The 19,238-nt window shown below is 40.1% G+C and overlaps 1 protein-coding gene across 4 annotated transcripts; it reads right to left on the reverse strand.

The window, feature by feature from the left end:
• Nucleotides 1-809: 809 nt before the first annotated feature.
• Nucleotides 810-16,885, reverse strand: ptbp1a (polypyrimidine tract binding protein 1a). Of its 4 annotated transcripts, none has more exons than XM_084741789.1 (16): nucleotides 16,804-16,885; nucleotides 15,947-16,000; nucleotides 15,662-15,692; nucleotides 10,134-10,194; nucleotides 9,803-9,975; nucleotides 9,191-9,337; nucleotides 8,410-8,580; nucleotides 7,927-8,037; nucleotides 7,284-7,464; nucleotides 6,597-6,677; nucleotides 5,853-6,010; nucleotides 4,437-4,470; nucleotides 3,255-3,347; nucleotides 1,821-2,037; nucleotides 1,449-1,526; nucleotides 810-1,221 (listed from the first exon to the last, which is right to left on the reverse strand). In XM_084741789.1, exons 1-16 carry the CDS (start codon nucleotides 16,809-16,811, stop codon nucleotides 1,089-1,091), a joined length of 1,731 nt encoding a protein of 576 aa, XP_084597915.1. In that variant the 5' UTR covers nucleotides 16,812-16,885; the 3' UTR covers nucleotides 810-1,088. The 4 variants fall into 4 exon arrangements, with proteins under 4 accessions (XP_084597915.1, XP_084597916.1, XP_084597917.1 ...); XM_084741790.1 differs by having other exon boundaries at nucleotides 15,662-15,689; nucleotides 16,804-16,859; XM_084741791.1 differs by lacking the exon at nucleotides 16,804-16,885 and adding an exon at nucleotides 16,225-16,325.
• Nucleotides 16,886-19,238: the final 2,353 nt, after the last annotated feature.

A 19,238-nucleotide genomic window follows, 5' to 3' on the forward strand; every position in this document is an offset into this window, starting at 1 on the left:
CCCGAAGCAAAGAGGTGGGTAGTTACAAGAAAATAAAAATGGATACTAGGGGAAAGAAATTGCTGGGTGGTCTGTGAGCCAAAACAAAATCCTTTTGTCTCAAACCGTTTCTGACTGGCCAAACAGGTTCAAAGTGGCGTTTCAAAAAAAGGCACACACACACACACACACACACAGATATATCCACACAACTATCATAGTAAAAGGAATGCTGAAGTGTGTCTGGTGTGGATACGATTCATCCACGTAAGCATACATCCATGGTGGAGGGTGTTTTTTTTTGTCTTTTTCTTTTTTTAAGCGATTTGGTCTAAAGTGACAGTTCATCAGCTGCCCCTACTTCACCTCCAATATGATAATGTGTTCATTGCAGAATGTTGTCCATATCCCACGGCCCTGCTTAAAACTTAATGATGGAACATATTAATAATTAGGTTTGAGTACTGAGAACCAGTTCCAATTTGATCAAAACCTGTGACTTGATCAGGAACACCAATGATTCTACCAACTGATCTGGACCTATTAGTTTACAATTACAGTTGGACCAACGCCTGTGGTTCGTGTTGACATCATTACAGGCAGTACCACTTACAGGTGTGACTAAGCTTCAAAAAACAGAGTAGACTTCCTGCAGTGGTGATGTCTAACATACTGCTGCATGGTACAAGAATGCAGGTTATAATGCCCCAGAATCAGCTAATGTTAGCAGGTCTAGTTTAAATAAAAACAACTGTAAAACAGCAAACAATTTGTGCATGGGACATTCATGTCTATATCTTAATTTAAAAGCTGAAATTCAGTTAATGACACCATCAATCAAAATAAAAGAAGGTATTTAACATATTTTGGTGTCTTGTGACAAAAATTGGAACCAGGACTCAGTACCAGAATCAACAAGTAGAATCAATTCAAATCCTATACTCAAACCTTATTATGACAGGGCATAATTAAGACTGGGAATGAAGGGAGCAACGTTCTACAAAGAACCACGGCCATAAATATGTAATGGTGGCCATTTCCACTGAAGGCAACCTTGACGAAAGTCGCGTTCACGTGGCGGTCAACTTGGAGGGAGGAAGAAAAGGCACTCAGATGGTGGACTTGGAGAAGGACACTCGAAGGTGGTGGTTCTCGCCCAGATCGTGGTTGTGGAACTCGATGAGGGACTCGATTGCCTCCTCGACTGAGCCCATCTGGATCAGGGCCATCTTGCGGTCCTTTCTGTTGAAAGAAAAGAGAAGAATGTGTTTTCAAAGTGTCAACAGGCCGCCCACTTCTGTGAGGGTTGTTTGTAGCTTGGAAGACTGAGGAAGGTGTGTGGTAAAGCATAGAGAAAAATCTGACTCTAAACAATGAATCAACACTTCATAACAACTGTGGAGGCTGTAGAGTGTTAAATACGAACATAACAATTCAATAAAATTGAGTGAGACTGGAGTGAGACTTACTGAAAGAACTTAAAGGCCTTGACTGTGGCTCCTGAGCTGGCAAAAAGCCTCCTGAGGTCATCCTCCACCACAGAAGGCCTGAAAGGAGACAGGGAAAAAAACAAAGCGTTTATGTGGGTTTACTCTCCCTTTACTTATTTGCATTCTTGCGTTTATTTACTGGTATGGTGAGAACACAAGAGGCATCATTAAATCTAAAACTGCACCTCTGGAGTAGCATGTTTAGAAAATACTGTCACAACTACTTAATCCCAAGCACTAAATATAGAAAAAAAATGAGTCAGGACTACAAAGGAAAAAGCTTAGAGCACAAAAAGCTGCTGGGGAGGAGAGTGGGAATGAAAATGAGGCTCTAGCAGCAGCAGCACTCACGGTATGTTGGAGAGGTGGAGTGTTGCAGAGGGTGGGAAGATGTTAGAGTAATTTTTGGAGCCGGGCTTCTTGAAGCGGTGCAGCGGTGAGTTGCTGTAGTCCTTTGTGAGGCCCTGGTCCTCGTGGCCTTCTCTGGGCAGCTGCACGGTGGTGTGTTTGGAAAACGCCACGCGCATGTCTCTGCCGTGAAGACGCTGGCCGTTCAGGTGGCTCATGGCTGACAAAAAATTAATAGAACGGTCAAAACCACATACAAACCTGGTTTCTACATCCATCTCATAACAAGACTGATTTGTCAGATTTTACACACTTTTCCTTTGTTAATGGTAAAGATGTACTGGTCCATTTTGTATCAGTGATCCTAGTTGATAGTTTTGTGTTTTTCATTAGTTTTTATTTTAAATATATTTGTATTTGTTTTGAATTCAGTTTAGTTTTTAAAGTATTTGGTTTAGCTCTTACTATTTTCTTTTCTTTAAATTACAATATGGAGGAGTTTGTATTCTAATACTTATTCTGAACTTCTTGAATCTTGCCAATCTACTCAGTCATGTTGACATGCTAGTCTCAATAAAGCTGTGTACCAATCCCTCTTCGTGCTATTGACAAATTTGACCAAACTGACAAAAGGCAAATGAAAATGAAAACATTCCCAGTAAATTGTTTATGTATTAGTGTTTTAGAGTCTTTTTTCACTTAACCAGGCCCCCCCACATGTAGTTTAAGTTATGACAGCTTTCAAGCTAAAGTTATTATGTAGATAAATGATTTTAAAATTCAGTGGATGAATTGGTTTTGCATCAAGCTCTCTTTTCCCCACTGGAATCTTTGGTCATTCTGCTGTATGTTTGGGATTGTCCAGCCAGCCCTCAGATAACTTGCCTTTGACATTTCTGTGTGGGAGTGAATGGCCACAATGAGGTGACTAGACTTTCTGCTGCCAAACATCTCTGCCCAAAGAGGAAGCAAACTTGCAGGTGCAACTATACCTGTATTATTTTACCTTAACATACTGAGTAAATATTGTATTATTATTCCACCCATTATTTTGTCCCTTTTATAAATAAGAACCGAATACGAGTTGTAAAAGTTAAGCCTTGTTTATTCAACGTGTCCATGGAAAGACATTTAAGACATTTTAAGGCCTAAAATTTAAGTTAGTGGATTGCTGGATTTCAGACCCCATGGACACCCGGATTCAACATAACTTTAACTGAATAGCTTCAATTATCAATTAAGCAAAAGGCGGGCCAATTTAATTAATTTAAATTAAAAGTGCACTCCTGGGTGCTATATATACTGGGTAAAACAAGGCCTACTTGGTAAAGGCTCAAAATACTGTATCGCAAAATTATGTGAGGCATAAACAAGATGAAAGAAAATTATAGATCAAAGAAAGCAAATGGTGGTTTTGCAGGACTGGTGTGTAGCTACCTAGCTGAGCCTGTGTGCCGTCAGACATCTGGATCAGAGCATTCTCCTTCTTATTGAACAGGATCTTCACTCTCATCACATCGCCATACACACCTAGGGAGGAAGAGGAAGGTGTCACAACACAAAAGCAACAAAGAACAACACAGCCTTAGCAGGAGCCACACAGCCAATCACAGCAACAAAAACAATTTAAACCATCAAATCAGGGACATTAATATTCATACTGCTAAATGAGCACTGGCTGATTAAAAAGTAATTGTCAGGCTATTCTACTAAATTTCTGTTTAATTCTGCATCTCTAGAGCTAATCCTACATGAGCCCTCTTAGATAACAATTACACAGATGCCGACAGCTAAAATGGTTTTGCTTGAGAAGGGGGAGGGAGTGATTTGAAGGCAAAAATCAGAGTAGTAAAATGAGTGGTTCTGATCAGTTTGACCGCTCTACAGTGAAGAAAAGGTTGATTTCTTGACCAACTCGAGGGCCTAATAGAGAGACATGCAGGAGTAAACTAAACATGCACATACCCACATTGGAGTAACTGAGACAGACTGCAAAAGAGTAACATGGTGACATAATCCGAGGGATATGTCAACTCACAATCACTAAAAAAGCGGCAGCATTTCATCTTTCTGTGTACTGTTGCTGAGTGACTCAAGGCAACCACTGAAAAATCAACGCAACAGAAATAAAATTTGATGAATTTTCATGGCTTAGAAATTGGACCATGTGGAACCAAATAAAGTGTCGACTTTTATCCTTTTCCTGCGGGTGATGCTTTAGAATTTAGATCGGCTTCCCGCCTCATTCCCGAACAAAATGATCCCCACATTTCTATTTAGTGGGGCAATATTTCCATTGAGGGGCTGTGCTCTTTGAAGATGAAAAACTGCAAATGTTTTTTGCCCATGGACAGCCAACCACTTCTGTTAGAAATTAAATGAAATGCTGCAGCTTTGTGTGGTGTTCTCACCTTACTTTTCTCACACAAACCCACAACAACCAAAACAGGTCATACAAACCCCCAAAACAACCGACACCCCCACCCTTCATAGCCCCTGTAGCCTGATGGTCAGCCATCAGTGGTTAAAAAAACAAAGCCAACAACATGAGACAAGACATGCCCACCTTGCGAGGTAACAGTAGTAATAAAAAAAGGAGATGAAAGGATGATAACGTACCGAAAAGAATAAAGAGGCAGTGTGGCGTAACGCTCTTTAGAGACAGCAGGGGGAGCAGCGGGGCAGGGGGGCCAAAGGGGGATAGGGAACAGGGGACAGGGGAAAAGAGACGGAGCGGAGTGGAGGACAGTGGAGTGGAGTCGGGACATGTCCGCAGGCCACAGGCAGCGAGGTCCACAGGAAGGCCACAGTACCATGGAGGAAGGAGAGGAGATGAGGGACGAAGAAAATGAAGAGTGGACAAGAAGAGGAGGAGAAGGAGAAGAGTTGAAGAGTATGAGAGAGGAGAGAGGAGAGAGGAGAGAAGATGGAGGTGGAGGAAAGAAAGAAGAGAGTGGAAGGACAGATGATGATCAGAGAGGTGCCAATGTTGTGTTTTTGTCATGTTTTCAATTTGTGGGTGATGTCCAAATTGGGGAGAAAGAGGGTTGGGTGGGGGGAAAGAGGAGTGGTTGTAGTAGTCGCAGAGGGGAGGAGGAGGAGGAGGAGGACAGAAGGAACAATTGGTCGTGGGGCGTGCAGTCAGTTGGCAAGAGTTGAGGTGAGGGGGTTTTAAAACAAAAAAGAAAAGAGGGAGAGGGGGGACAGAGAAAGAAGAGAGAGAAAGAAGAAGTAAAAAACAAGGTCAGTATACACAAAGAAATGTAGTGCTTCAGACAGTAGAACTGGCTAAATTAAAATGCACTGTCACTATGGGAACACTAGGAGAAAAAGAAGAGAAAAAAAGATTAACAATGAAATACAGAAAAAAAGGCAGAGACAATATGTACTTTTAAATTACATACTAGGTTTGTTTAGGTTATTTAAAATTAGAATAAAACATTCAAATGTGAATATCAATTTATGATAACTTAAAAGCTGATCTTAAAATTGACATGTCTAATGCAATGACTACATTACAGTAACTACTACAATAAATGTAATGAGTGTCACAGACTACTTATACATTCTACAAACTATATTGAAAAAAATGTAAACATGATGTGTTTCTCTAAAAAATACAAAGAAAAAAGTAATATTGTCTCTCCAACAACTCAAGAATGATTTCAACTAATGGACAAAAATGAAGATATGAAATGGTAAGTTTTAAAATAAAGAAGTTAGTGTTTTGAATAAACTTAAAATTCACAGTGAGCAAAGTGGCAGGTCAGAAAAATGCAGCAGGTTTGGTCAAACACAGAGAGGTCCTGAAAGAAGAGGTTTTTGACTCGATGACCCCCTTTGAATTCAAAACAGTGGTAAAGGTAGTCTGATCACATGGAGGTGATGGGAAATGGGGGGGCAAAAACACTGGAGCTCTTGAACAAATGGATCCAGGTCCATAAACCGTAGTGTAAACAAATGAAACTGTGGCATTTTATTGTTTCTTAGCACTGCAGGATGTGGAGCCGTTTAAGCCTAGTGGAGTTTACTGACCTCAGGGTTCAGATTGCTGACCAACAAGACATTGTGTCCCGCAGACGGCGCGAGCCCTGACAGGCCAAGGCGGCTAGCGGCTGCTGCTGCAGCCGCCATGCCACTGTGGCCCACACCCAGGGACGCCAGGGCACTGGGAATACCAGGCACTGACAGACCTAAAAGGAACAAAACACTTGTTACTTTCAACTTATTTCTATCCTCATATCGAAGAGATCTGTTAAGAGCAATATGAAAACTGAAACGCATAGAGTATGAATGTAACAATATATCAAAAAATCACAATAATAATATATCATGGTTAATTATGTTGCTTTTTATTTTAGAAAAGGACTGATACTAACTGCTGCATTTTTTTTGTTTTGCAATTGTACATACATAATTCAAATGGTAACTGCCAAGGACAACTCATGCCAATTTTTTTGGGCATGCTTACATCATGGCAGGCTACTTTTATTGAAGAAGGAAGGCAGAAGCATTTCAAGTTAAAGGGAATTTTTTATTGACCAAAATGCTGTACAGATTAGATTCATTATTTAATAATTTATGATTTGTCCTTTTAATATCGTATCAAGAACTTATATTATTATCATACTAGGGGTTTTGATATTGTTACATCCCTACCATGGAGTGTTAGCATCAAGGCCAATTAAATACTGTACATAGCAGGCAACACATTTGGAGAAGGGATATAGATCTCATTGTACAGGGAACAGCAAGGTAAGATAAGGTTTGCATACTGACCTGCTGTCTGCTGGATGGCAAAGGTTGGGGGGAAGGCATGGGCTCCACCATAGGGGGAGGCTGAGATTATGCCTGGTGCAGCTGGAACAAGAGACAACAAACCAATATGAACAAACTGTCCCCCATTTTTTCACTTCACCTACAATTTAAAGATTTACTCCGTTATGGTCACAATGGGCTTCCTATTTACAAAGGTTACAGCCACGTTTCAAAGATTTAACAAATTAATGTTTTCTCCCTGCTATCTAAGGAAAAGGTCATCTAGTCCCCTAACCATTTTTTTTTCTTTTAAATCTTTGATAATTTACTGAATTGTCTTCCAACATGTTAATGCTCATCTTTGTTACTATACATCCCTCTTTCAGAATGAAAAAGTTATTGGAAACTTTCAAGTTGTGTTGTTCATATGTTGCACATTTGTAATACTGTCTATTTTGCAAGGCCACTTCTTTGCAGTTGGCGAAATGCTCTCAGCAATGTTTAAAATTAACAATTGAGTAAAGTAAAAAAGTCCCTGCAGGAAATCAAAGAGAAAATTCTGAAAAACAATTAAGCTGATGAATAACAGAAATAAAATCTAGAAGCACTAATTAAATGACAAATGGACTATCTAAACACAGTCATTTAACATTTATAGCTATAGATTAGAACCAAACACAAAAATTTCTTTAAATGTCCCAATCTTACCAAATGCAGCAGCTGCCATTGTCTGGTGGTCAATGGAGGGCTGTGAGTCTGCAGTGGGGAGGTCTGGTCGGGTGTAATCTCTGCTCTTGTCGTTGTTGTACTTGACATTGAGGCTGGTGAGCTTGGAGAAGCTGATTCTCAGGGTACAGCAGGCATTGTAGATGTTTTGTCCATCCAGGGACTGAGGCAGATTTGGAGGATTAGATTTCAGACAATGTGTGATTTATTTTACAAATTTTGATCTTCTGGTCACACAGTGTACACACTGCACAGCAACTGCACTGGTGTGCTTTAATGTGGTTCATTAGTAGGATTGGGCATCAGGAACCAATTCCAAGTAGGAACAGATTCCAGAGTAACTTAAAACTAGCGCAGTGAAATTTCTGTAGGAATTGATAAGCACAATTAAAATAAACAGTGTAATATGAACGCCTACTGTATATTGATCTGGCTACCTGTCTGTGGCTATAAACATGAGTGTAATGCTTCCACATCTTCCTGCCACCTGATGCTTTCGTCTTCTTAACCTTGAGTCTAGCATTACTCTTTTAACTTACTCAGCCATTGCCAAGATGTTTGACTTGCAGGTGAGTAGCAGAAATGTGTAAGTCTTGACAAAGAGCAGTAGTTATACCAGTCTTACCAGTTTGGCATGCTGAGCCGTCATTCCATCAGCATACTGGATCAAAGCCTGGAACTGGTTGTTCTTAGTGAAGGTGATGATCTTCAGCACGGTGCCGAACTTTGAGAAAATCTGGGGAGGGGAGACATCCCAATTAGGGATGATATCATAAACACTTCCTCAGACAATTTTTCATTACAACTGTACCAGAGATAAACAAACAGAATAAATTTGCATATATATTTTTAAGCCGATTCACACTATTACTAACACATACTTTGTTTATGTAGCAGTACCAGATATGCAAAGCATTTTGCAGAGAACATAATAAATGTGAGCCATGGACAAACATTTGATTATATAAACACAACACAAACAGTGTCACTTTAATGCCCACTTTCCAAAGTACAAGGCCTGTTTAAAGATTAAAAAGAACCTGGCAAGCCTATATTATATGCAGTTAAAACTGTAGTGGCTCTGCCAAACTGCAGAATCTGCCTGTACCTGATGCAATACATCCAGGGTGACGGGATAGAAGAGGTTTTCCACTATGACTCTGAGGACAGGGCTTTGGGCTGTTGCTCCTCCAATGCTTCCTGCATCTGCAGAAATAGCCATGCTTCCCATCCCACCTCCATGCAGTGCGTTGACTGCCTGCAGAGCTGCCTGGGCACGCTAAGGAGAAACGACAAGAAGAGCTTTTTAGCATGGACATTGAGTGAATGTGTGCAATAATTCTTTGGTCAAGGCAACTGCCATATTTTAATCAGCATGCTTCAACAAACTTGTTAGACATAACATTACACTGCACTGTTTTGACACTGTATTGAAAAGGATCACTATTTTTTAAAAAAAGGATCACTATTAAACTGTTAAATTAACAAAATAAAAATATAAAGTCAAAATCCTCTTCTATCAGCATCCTAAATATGAATGTTTTTCTGGTTTCTTGACAGTAAACAGAATATCTCTGGGTTGTGGACAAACACAAAACCTTTGAGGACGTCATCTTGGGTTTTGGGAAGCACTGGTCTTTATATACCGAACAACTGACCGATTAATTGAAAAAATAACCAACAGCATACTCGACAGTGAAAATAATCATTGGTTGCAGCCCTACAAATTCTATATCAATAAATACAAAACTGGTGGAAGTAAAAAATGCTGCATTATCTGCAGTTAACAAACACCACCACTCTTAGTGGCTTCAACAGTAATTTAAACCTAAAACGTACTGTAAAACTGAAAACAAAGTGTGCAAGCATTAGTGTGTGCAAGCACTTACCACTTGGTTGGGGGAGTTGTCCGTCTTGAGCTCCTTATGGGTTGAGTATTGCATGTAAATGGGGTGGTTTCTGATGACAGGGGTGACAGAGGAATAATAGCTCACCATCGTCTGTGCACACTCCTCACTGTTCAGTTCCAAGAACGCCTGCAGAGGACCAGTGAGACATATTCAATTTATTTTCTCCATCATATATAATAAGGTTCTGCTCTAAAGCAATATTTATTAAGCAATCCTAATAAATTAGTAGATCTGTTGTAAATCTTTCTGATTATGAGCGTTTTCATTGCCCATCACTACTTGTCTATTTTTAGCCAAATCTCATTTGACACTTTTATTAGTTTTGACACAGAAATGCAGGTAATAGAAAACACGAGATAATGATGACATTCCAGAGGGAGTCAGTGTCATCTTCCAGGAAAACTCAGCATGTTAAATTCTCGTGCTACCCACTAAACCACGAGGATGTGACAAAAGGGTCATTGTCAGGATCTTCAGGTCAGGACAGAGGGATAGAAAGCTGATCCCTTGTCTCAGGCCTAAAGATAAATTTCACCCAGGAGTGCAAGACATACAGGTTTGGTGAGCAGACCCCCATATACTGGTCCTTACCTGGTTTTTCCCTTTCAGCATCAGCAAATTAGTGACCTTCCCAAAGGGCAGTCCCAGTCCAATAACCTCAGCTTCATTTATGTCGTTGGGCAGCTTGCGTACATGGACGACACGTGACGGTACACCAGGACTGCGGACGTCACCTTTGAATTTTTTGGTGTCGTTGCCATTGGCTGCAGGAAAAAAAAACAGAAGCGGATACAATCAGGGAGGGAACAGAAGGCTCTGGTGCTTCTTGAATAATGGATTGATCGTCATGGCAACACAAACAAACCAGGCACGACAAACACTTCAATAAAAAGGAATCACCCCTCCATGGCAACCCCCCTACCTGAGTTCATGATATAGGGCCCGTTGGATATGCAGGAAGAAAAGAGTTCGTCGGATCCCCTCTGCAGAAGGAGAGAAAACAATGGTTCACTTCAGTGCATTCACCAATGAGGGCACAGCATGGCAGGTGGAGAGCACGGCTCTCATATTACCCAGCCATTGTGTGATAAAGCAGGAAGTAATCTGATAACCAAAAGAGGATTGAGCAAACACACATGAGAAGAACTCCACCTTTCTCACCAGGAAGAATTAAGTGATATAGCTTGTCAGCAGGAATATTTGACTTTCCATCATAATCATGTCTTCCTATTCCAGTTTTTGCGCTTCTCTCACAGTATGGCCTAGTTCAAAACCTTAAAGTCACAGCCACTGAAAACAGGGCTCAAGAATAAAGACTGCCCCCTTTCCCCCCCTTAAGAAAAATGCTGTGTCAACCAAGTAAATCTAGCGATAACTGATTATTGGTTTAATTATTTTTCATGCAAAAACAGCAGAAAATGCTGTTTTCAGCCTTCTGGTTAAGGCTTTGGTTAAGGACTTTTAAAAAGACATCATCTTGAACTTTGACAAAATAGATTTATAGATGATTATAAATATGACAATAAACTGTAGTCTGATTTATTTAATTATTATCCAATAACAACAATCAATTTGTACAGGGGCAAGTAAAAATTGACTTGGGGCAAGCAGATTTTGTCCAACTTGCTCAGGCAATCAAAAAAATATCAATATTGAACCCGGTAAATTATTATGCTTTACCTCAAATTACATTAGGAACAGCTACGATTCAGCAATAAAATCTCATCTGAACAGCAGCTGTCAGTCAGTACAACCCATCTTCTCATAACCCTTATGAGGAGGAATCACAGCCTGATGACAAGATGGGGATACTCCCAGCCCACACTACTTTACTGTCAGCTAAAAAAGCCTTGTCTGTCCTCACTCTCTTTAGTAGATATAAAGTGCTGTTTCAGGGCTGTGAGTGTGTTTGTGGTTGTGGGAGATGAAGTATAGCAGTCACAAGAAGTGGCTCAGCAGCCTAAGCTCTACAACACTCCACAATGAAGGTCCTGTTCAGGCTGAGACTAGGGGCATTGTTACACGGCAGCACACACACATATGGAGCCCCAAGGACACTCTGGGAGTTGAAGAGCCCCGGAGCCCTTTAGCAACAACCAGTCATGCAGGTTTGTGAGCATTCTTCTCCACCTCTCGAATCTTGGCCTTTAAATATTCAATGTGTTGGGGGTGCTTTCCAGTCAGGCTAAAAAGTTTACCCTTAAAGGCAGGAATAAGGTGAACTGTGACAGCACATTTGGTGGTGCCTCTAAAGATTGTAAAGGGGTGGCTTGGAGTCGGTTGCTCTGAGAGCACAACACTGTAAGCACAAGTATAAACTACCCTTTGACTTCCAGATGGTTTGGCTGAGTCGGTCACTCTCACTCTGAGGCCCACACAAACAGCGTCTGCTATCTCAATCCATGAACTTAGAGCAACAAGAGACATTCCTAAGGCTTTCCATTGAGGCTTCAGGATCAGGGGCCCCATACTTTGGCCAATGTTCAAATCTTGACATATATGGAATGTAAACATGTCAGGAAATCATTGAGCTAATATTAAGACACACAGACTGAAAGACTGACACAACTCAGAATAATTTAATGAATTGGTTATTAAGAATGGGATGCAACTGAAAAGAGGGTGTTTTTTTTAAACAGTCTGAAGAGGGTGATTTTGCAGAACTATAATGATGTCACAGTGAAGCTGACCTTTTGGATATAAAATGTCATTTAATTGTATTCCATTAGTCGTCTTTTTTTTTCTCCATCATTAGCATATGCTTTTGGAGCTGCAACTACTGCCAACTTTTATTCAAATCGCTATTTGGTTTAATTAAAGCTTCTGATTTCAGATTCCCAAATGTACATATTGTCTGGTGTCTTTTCTCCATTAAACAACATATCGTTGGCTTTCTTGATAATGAATTAGTTGTTTGGTCTATTAAGTATATGTTGGATCACCGTTTCCCAAATATCAAATGTCTTATTCTCCCTGAAATCCAAAGATATTTAGTTTAAAGTGATAAAGGAGAAAATATTCATATTTAGAAGAAGAAGAAGCTGGAACCTGAGAGTTATACCTTCTTTCCTTAAATTACTCAAACCAAGATAATTAATTTAATAACTGATTAATTGCTAGACAAAATACAACATTACCGCGGGCTTTGGGAAACACTGATTGACAATTTTCACCACTTTCTGACATTTTAGATCAAACAACTAACTGAGTGAGAAAACAATTGATAATTGAAATAATAACTGACTCAACAATTAATATAATTTGTTGCAGCCCCATATGGTTTCTTGACTTATGGCCAAAAACGTAATTTGTGAATTCACAGTGGTCTTGATCTCTGCCCCCTAAAATCTTATCAATTCATCCTTGAGTCGAAATGGACCTTTGTGCAAAGGTTAAAGAAATTCCCCCAAGAGAGTGGGAGTGAGATCATGAGAGTGGGACAGACAGATGTTTGTATGTACATACTGACGGACAACCCAGAAACACACATCCAGCTATGGCTGTCGCTGGCATGGAGGCATACAAATATGAGTACAAAACAACAAAGAGGCTTGCAATACAGACTATACTGAATGGGTAGGAGTGGAATGTTCAGGTCACTGGGAAGAAAATGTAAAAAATAATATTTTGGTTTGATAAATGAGCCAAGGGCAGATATAAGCCATGAGAAATGAAGGAAGTGGCTCCAGTCTGACTCTATGGTCATGGGTGGGCGGTGTCACATAATCAGTCAGCAGACTAACTCCAAACAGGAAGAGCACAAAGATCAGGCCTGCTTCCAGGGCTTTGCTAAACTTCCTCCTGGGGACTGATGGTTACTGTTCCATGGCAGGACTCGGCTTTTTCTCCCTCTCTCTCTCTCTCTCCCCCTACTTCCTCATTCTAATAATAACCACAGAGCTGAGGCAGTCTACAGCTCAGTGCAGTGCAGAAACATCAAGTCACACACAAAACACAGAATTGTGTAACAACTGACTAAAAAAATATACCTATAGGTTTTAGAGGGAGTGTGGCAAAGATTGCAGAGAGCAGCACAAGCAGAAAAGTTTATAAATCCAGTTTATAAATGATTTGTTAGTTGACTCCCAACACAGTGCCAAACCCATTTTTCCAACACAAACCCTCTGAATGTGTATCGACTTGTTCACATCCTTTGTTTGCTCAGAATGCTGACAGTATAATAGTAACCTTTGGGAGGTGATGACACATTACTGGCCCTCATACTGAAACTTGTTGAGCAGCTTCCTCTTAGTGACAATGGCAATGGCCTACCTTGAACTTCAATTTTAAAAACTGCACATGGACTGGAGGCAATTTCCCTGCTCCATACACTGCATCACAACTGGGCTGCATTGCAACAAAGAAGGAAAAAGAAAATGGGATCCTCAACTTTAAAAAAGAAACCTATTAAGATCTCATAAGGCAACTAAACCGGAGGGGATTCATCTGTACTTGTGTTGGCATCTGCAAACGACCTTATTCTGGACCTTCCTGCAGGAGGGGGGCGGTAATCTCTCAGGAAAAAGCACAAAGGAGACGAGCACAGGTACAGACATGTTTGTTCACTGTGATCAGCCTTTGCCAGTGGAGGGGGGCAGGGAGCTGTGCCTCACCAGGGGGCTGGAGGGGGGAGATTGGAATGCAACCGCGGAATGCCAGACACTCTGCCCAGACGGAATAATTACAGATTCCAGCAAGGCAGCGCTCCATAACTCAGCATCATCATTACCACAGTGCATCAAATCCAGAAAAAAAGTTAAAGCTAAAGAACAAAGAACCACACCAGGAGACAAGTCTACAGTATTGATCAGCACCCATTAAATCATGCATTGTTAACATGTTGAAAAACAGGCTTGAAACGAATAGAGGGGGTGGGGTGTGTCCCTGTTACGGGCGTGTGTATCAGAGTGCTTGTTTAAACAGTGTTAAGACCTTTGCCCGGGAGGATGAGGACTGTTGCGGGAGGATAGTTACAGCTGAAGTTGAGTTCAATTACTCCACCTACACATAGCTGCCCCAGGCCCTGTTACTAAGGATTACTCCTTAAACAGGCATTTTTATTGGGTATGCCAGTTAACAACCAGCAGTTTGCCAAAAACAAATGTGTTCCCGCTTCAACAAGTTTGCACACATCGTTTGCAAACACAAACATCTAGAGAAGAGCTGCTGTTTTAGTTACATACGCATGCAACAGCTCTCTGATTACTGAAGCAAAAAAAGATTAACATTGGACAATACTTTGCTGATCTGTTGTTTGAGCAGTCTTGTGAGGCGACTTGTGAAATGAAACAGAATAGAGCTGGATTCAGTTGCTTTCTTAACATTCCAGTAAGGCCAACAGGCTATTAAGGAACACACAAAATAAACAACAGGAAGTTTCATTTCCCAACAGCCACACAACCCAACTGAAACAGGACAGGAAAGCATAAAGCCCCACCTAAGATAATCTATTCTAATTGAATGATCAAATATTCCATGTCCACAGTCTTGAGGAGTTGCCGCAACCTTTATGTGCTGACCATTCCGTTGTATGTCATAAATCTTTAAAAGGAGAGCCAGCCTGCAACTGCAAACTCATTACACATGAGAAATGGCTTTGGACAGCAGTTCTGTAATTATAGAGGAAGCTCTTGCAAACTGACAGACTAAGTCCCCTATGTCAGCACAGTTCTTTTCCATTTCCATTCTGACTTGAAAAATTTCTCAAACCTCTGATTCTTAAGAATTAATTTGGCTGCTGTAGAACACATGATAATCCCTGCAACAGTTAGAAAAGTATAAATACCATGAAAACTTACTATCAGACTACCAGCTACTTTCTAAATACAGCTGAGGGTGTATGTTTAATAAGGCTATCAATGCCAAAATATGAGACACGTTTAAACTACAAGTCCTACTGGATATTAACTGACAAATGATTCAGTGGGGATACACCACCAATTACAAATGTAAAACTACAGTGCCGACTTTGTAAAGACCATGTCAAAAATTTTACCAAACTATACACACACACACACTTTTAATCTTGGCATCCATGCAGTCTAAGCAGTGAAGGGAAAGTGAGAGGGTAGAGCTGCAAAGATATGATTAAAAAAGTGCCTCCAGTAGGTTTAGTAGTTCAAAATGGCTCTTATTTTGGCATTTATTGGCTTATCAAACATAAACATTTGCAATGCAATTGGAGTTACCATATTCATCAAAGAAGCTTTGAGCACAAATAACGAGTTTTCTTTGCATTTACATTTTTGTAAGATTATATCCCACAGCGGCACAATCTGACAAATGATAGTGTCACAATCAACATAACTCAAAAATATACAGCTACAGTGTTGACTTTATTACTGAACTAGACACAAATTGTTAGTCTTGGCATTAATGCAGTCTAGGTAGTAAAATACGGGAAAATGAAAAAGAAACAGAGCTGAAAAGAGATAATTAAAAAATGCCTACCTTTGTGCCAACTGATATGTCATGGACACTGCTGTGAAAGAGAAAGAAAGTTCAGAATTACACAGGATATCAAAAAAACATTAGCCTCATATCACGAGATCCTGTTCAACAGTTCATCACAACACCACATTCTGCACCCTGGAGAAAAACAGCCTTTATAGATGATGTGGTGCTTTTCAGCCCAACGCGAACTGACTTCCTCATTCAGATAAGTCTACATTTAGGAAGCGTATAATCCAGAAAGCACCGCATAGTCAGCCATGCAAAAATATACAAAATACTTACTCAATTTCAGGGACGTAGCCGGATCCCAGAGGGTACAAGTCAGCGTCTAGGCGGCTGGAGGGGGTTTCAAAACATAAAAGCAAACTTCAGTGTTGAAACTTAGCAGAAGAAATGATGAAACAAATCTCTTAATTACGATTTTACGTTACGCGTATTGCTGAGCGACTGCTACACAACCCTCCCACTGCATAGAAAGTCCTTGAAACTGTCGAATCCAGGTGATCAAAAGAGTAAAACACGCTTGATTGAATGAAACAACACGCTATTGTGTACCCTACCCTGTTTAGATAACCCGGCGTAGAAGTCTCTGATTGAATCAACGTGAAATGTTCAGGCCAGACATCTTCAACATGGCCCTGGCAGGCACTCCGCAGACAAATGAATGCGGAAATGAGACACGTTGCTTTAGCTACGTTAGCGCTTGAGCTCCCGTGAAACCAAGTTAACGTTACCAAGGTACAGTTAGCTCATGTTAACTAATGTCTGCGCTAGAAAACGACGGAGTACTGCCAGTGTGTTGCCAAAACGAACAAGCCTGCTCAAATCTCAACTCTCATTAAATTATGTTTAATCATCTCTAAAGAAAAACATGAACTATGACCGTTGGAACGTTCACATAACTAACGTTTGTTAGCAGTAGCGACGGCTAGCAGCTGCTAGTTAGCTTACGCTCCTGCTAACTGTTGCATGTTTTGGTGGAAAAAAAACTGTTTCAAAACTTTCCTGGTCTAATGGTTAAGTAAAACAGCCGTCGGAATCAAAATATGTTTCTAAGAAACCGAACTATGAAAATAAATTAATCCGAGGTCGATTTGTCCTACAAAATAAAGTCTTAAGTGTCGTTCTTTTTCACTTACCCGTCCATTGCACAAGAAAAAAACTGCAGGTCTGAAGCGAAGGTAGGGCGGCAGACTTGCTTGATTTTCTTACAAAATGGCTGAACACACGGAGGCGAGCGCTGATTAGTCCAGGCACTTTCAAGAGCCAAAAATGGGCGGGGACAAGCGTCTACTTGAGTCGCGATTGGACAAGACGACCATCATTTTGCTGAAAAAAGAAGGCCGCGGCAAATTTCCAGTACATCATATCAAGTGGTCACGTTTGATTGAGTGTTATGAGATGAAAAGGGGACATTGAGTCGTCATGTTTTTACTGTAAAAGAAGCCCGTCGAGTTTTTCCTTAAGGCGGGACTAAGGGTAAAGTAGGGAAAAGCAGTTATATACACGGGCTCATATTATCTTATAAATTTACAGTAGCCTACATGTAAGCAACAAAACCAAACCTTCAAACATGAATACTAAAGAAGTGGTTTAGTGATGCACTTATATGAGCATCAGTGTCCACAATACCGGTGTTGTGTCTGGTTTAAAACAACCAGAGCTGGAAAAAAGTATTCAAATCTTTTACTGAAGTAGAAATACTAACCGTGTAGAAATACTCTTATTACAAGTAAAAACAATTCATTCAAAATATCACATGGGCGGTTGCAGAGCCACTGCGTGAGGGGTGTGGATGACCAAGGGAGGAAATATAGAGTGAAACAAAGTTGAATGAATATTATTTTTGCAGGAGAAACAAACAAAAAGTCTGGGGATGCTATTATGTTAATAACATTCAACTTGAATCTTTATTTTTACCAATTCCTTCAGTTATTGTTAATGAATATTTGTGGGGTAGGAAGCTTCTGAAGGGGGGCATGCCAGTAAAAGTTTGAGAGCCACTGCTGTGTGGTGTAAAATATTCCATCATAAGAATAAGTCCTACACTTAAAATCGTACTTGAGAATATAGAATAATAGGCATTAATATGTAAATAGCCCGTATTTGTATTTGTATAGACAAGCACGATCCTATATAAGGCTTACGTTATACACTATTGTAGACCAATCAACAATGGATTTTATCTTAACTGCTCATAGTTGTCATGTTTGGAAGAATGACAAATCCAGTTTGAGCTGTCTTTGGTGGAAATGGAATTCTTTTCTAACTTCATAGACTACAGAAATGTACACAGTCATAGTGAGCAACACTTTGTGGACCTATAAAGATTTGAAGTATTCAGATTCAGGGCAAACGTGCCGTGGTTTTCACTGCTCCTTGTAATGTATGAACAGCAGCACTGGTTTTGTTGGGGTACAACACAGTGGAGTTGGTAATTGCCTTGATGTTTGTCAGTACATCAAGTATCAAGTCAGGAAAAGATACTGGGCACAATTATCTAGTCTAAACTTGCAAAAGGCAGAGTCCTGGTGGAGACAATGAAACAAGGAAACAGACAAATACAAGGCAGTGTAGGTGCCAGAAAGAAGTCACAAACATACATAACCAGTTTTAACTTCAGTTTCTGTTGAGCTCACACACACAATAAGCGCCCGTCAGGAGGTTGTGCACGCTGTAATCAACCAGAGTCAGTTGAACGCGTGTTATTAAAAAGTAATGAACTGGTATCATCGCTGAAGCAAGAAAAACAATAACATTTAAAACGTTTTCGTCTCATTTTGGAAAGCATCTGAACTACAGTCATAAAGAAAAGGGTCTCTTGTTTGATCAGTTTTCTCCTAGTTTATTTTTGCTCATTTGTGGTGCTTCACAGCCTACATACTGGCTAATTTAGAGGAAAAAAGAAGAAGAAGAAGAAGAAGAAGAAGAAGGGACCTTCATGTCAAGAAACATACAATCCTTTAATTCATACAGTTGTCAGAGTGACAGCTGTAGTATAGTAGTAGTATAGAGGTGAAAGAATGATAGGGTGTCTTTAAATATAACGTTGAGTAGTAACAGAAATCCTTATAAAGTGGCCATTGATGGCAGGCAAATTGTCACATGGTAGACATGGTGTGTGAATAAGATGTGTGCATGCACAGTAATTTGTTCCTGGAAAATATGAGCCACGTGCAGCTGGTGCTGAAACATTGTTGAATCACAGAGGACATGACTCAATCCCACTGATTCCCACAAATATTCCGAGAAAAAAAAAAGAGTTACTTTGGGGCGAATGGTTAATTGTTTCATCATATTATGATTGCCGGCCAATCTTAAAATGTGTCTCATACTGGTGTAGCTGAGGCTCACTTTTAAAGGAGCATTTTAAAGGAGCAGTTTTATGAGGTGGAGGATTTTTTTTGCCTCTTCATGCACTGTATTTCATTTTTCATTTTTTTTGCATATTTTAATTGTGCAAAATAAAACTATAAACATGTTACAGCTGTGCATTCGAAAATGAATACTGCAGTACAAATAGGTAGTTGGAGCCATAGATGGTACATTAAATAGTCTATAGTTGAAGTGAGTT

Source organism: Lutjanus erythropterus, chromosome 18 (assembly GCF_056507025.1).
Source record: "Lutjanus erythropterus isolate fLutEry1 chromosome 18, fLutEry1.hap2, whole genome shotgun sequence".
NCBI lineage: Eukaryota > Metazoa > Chordata > Actinopteri > Lutjaniformes > Lutjanidae > Lutjanus > Lutjanus erythropterus.

Coding starts and splice junctions, on each gene's coding strand:
- ptbp1a (XM_084741789.1), bottom strand. Junction 9,976..10,133: donor GCCCTATATCATGAACTCAG/GTAGGGGGGTTG, acceptor TTTTTCCTGCAG/CCAATGGCAACGACACCAAA. Junction 1,527..1,820: donor CTCCACCTCTCCAACATACC/GTGAGTGCTGCT, acceptor GTCTCCTTTCAG/GCCTTCTGTGGTGGAGGATG.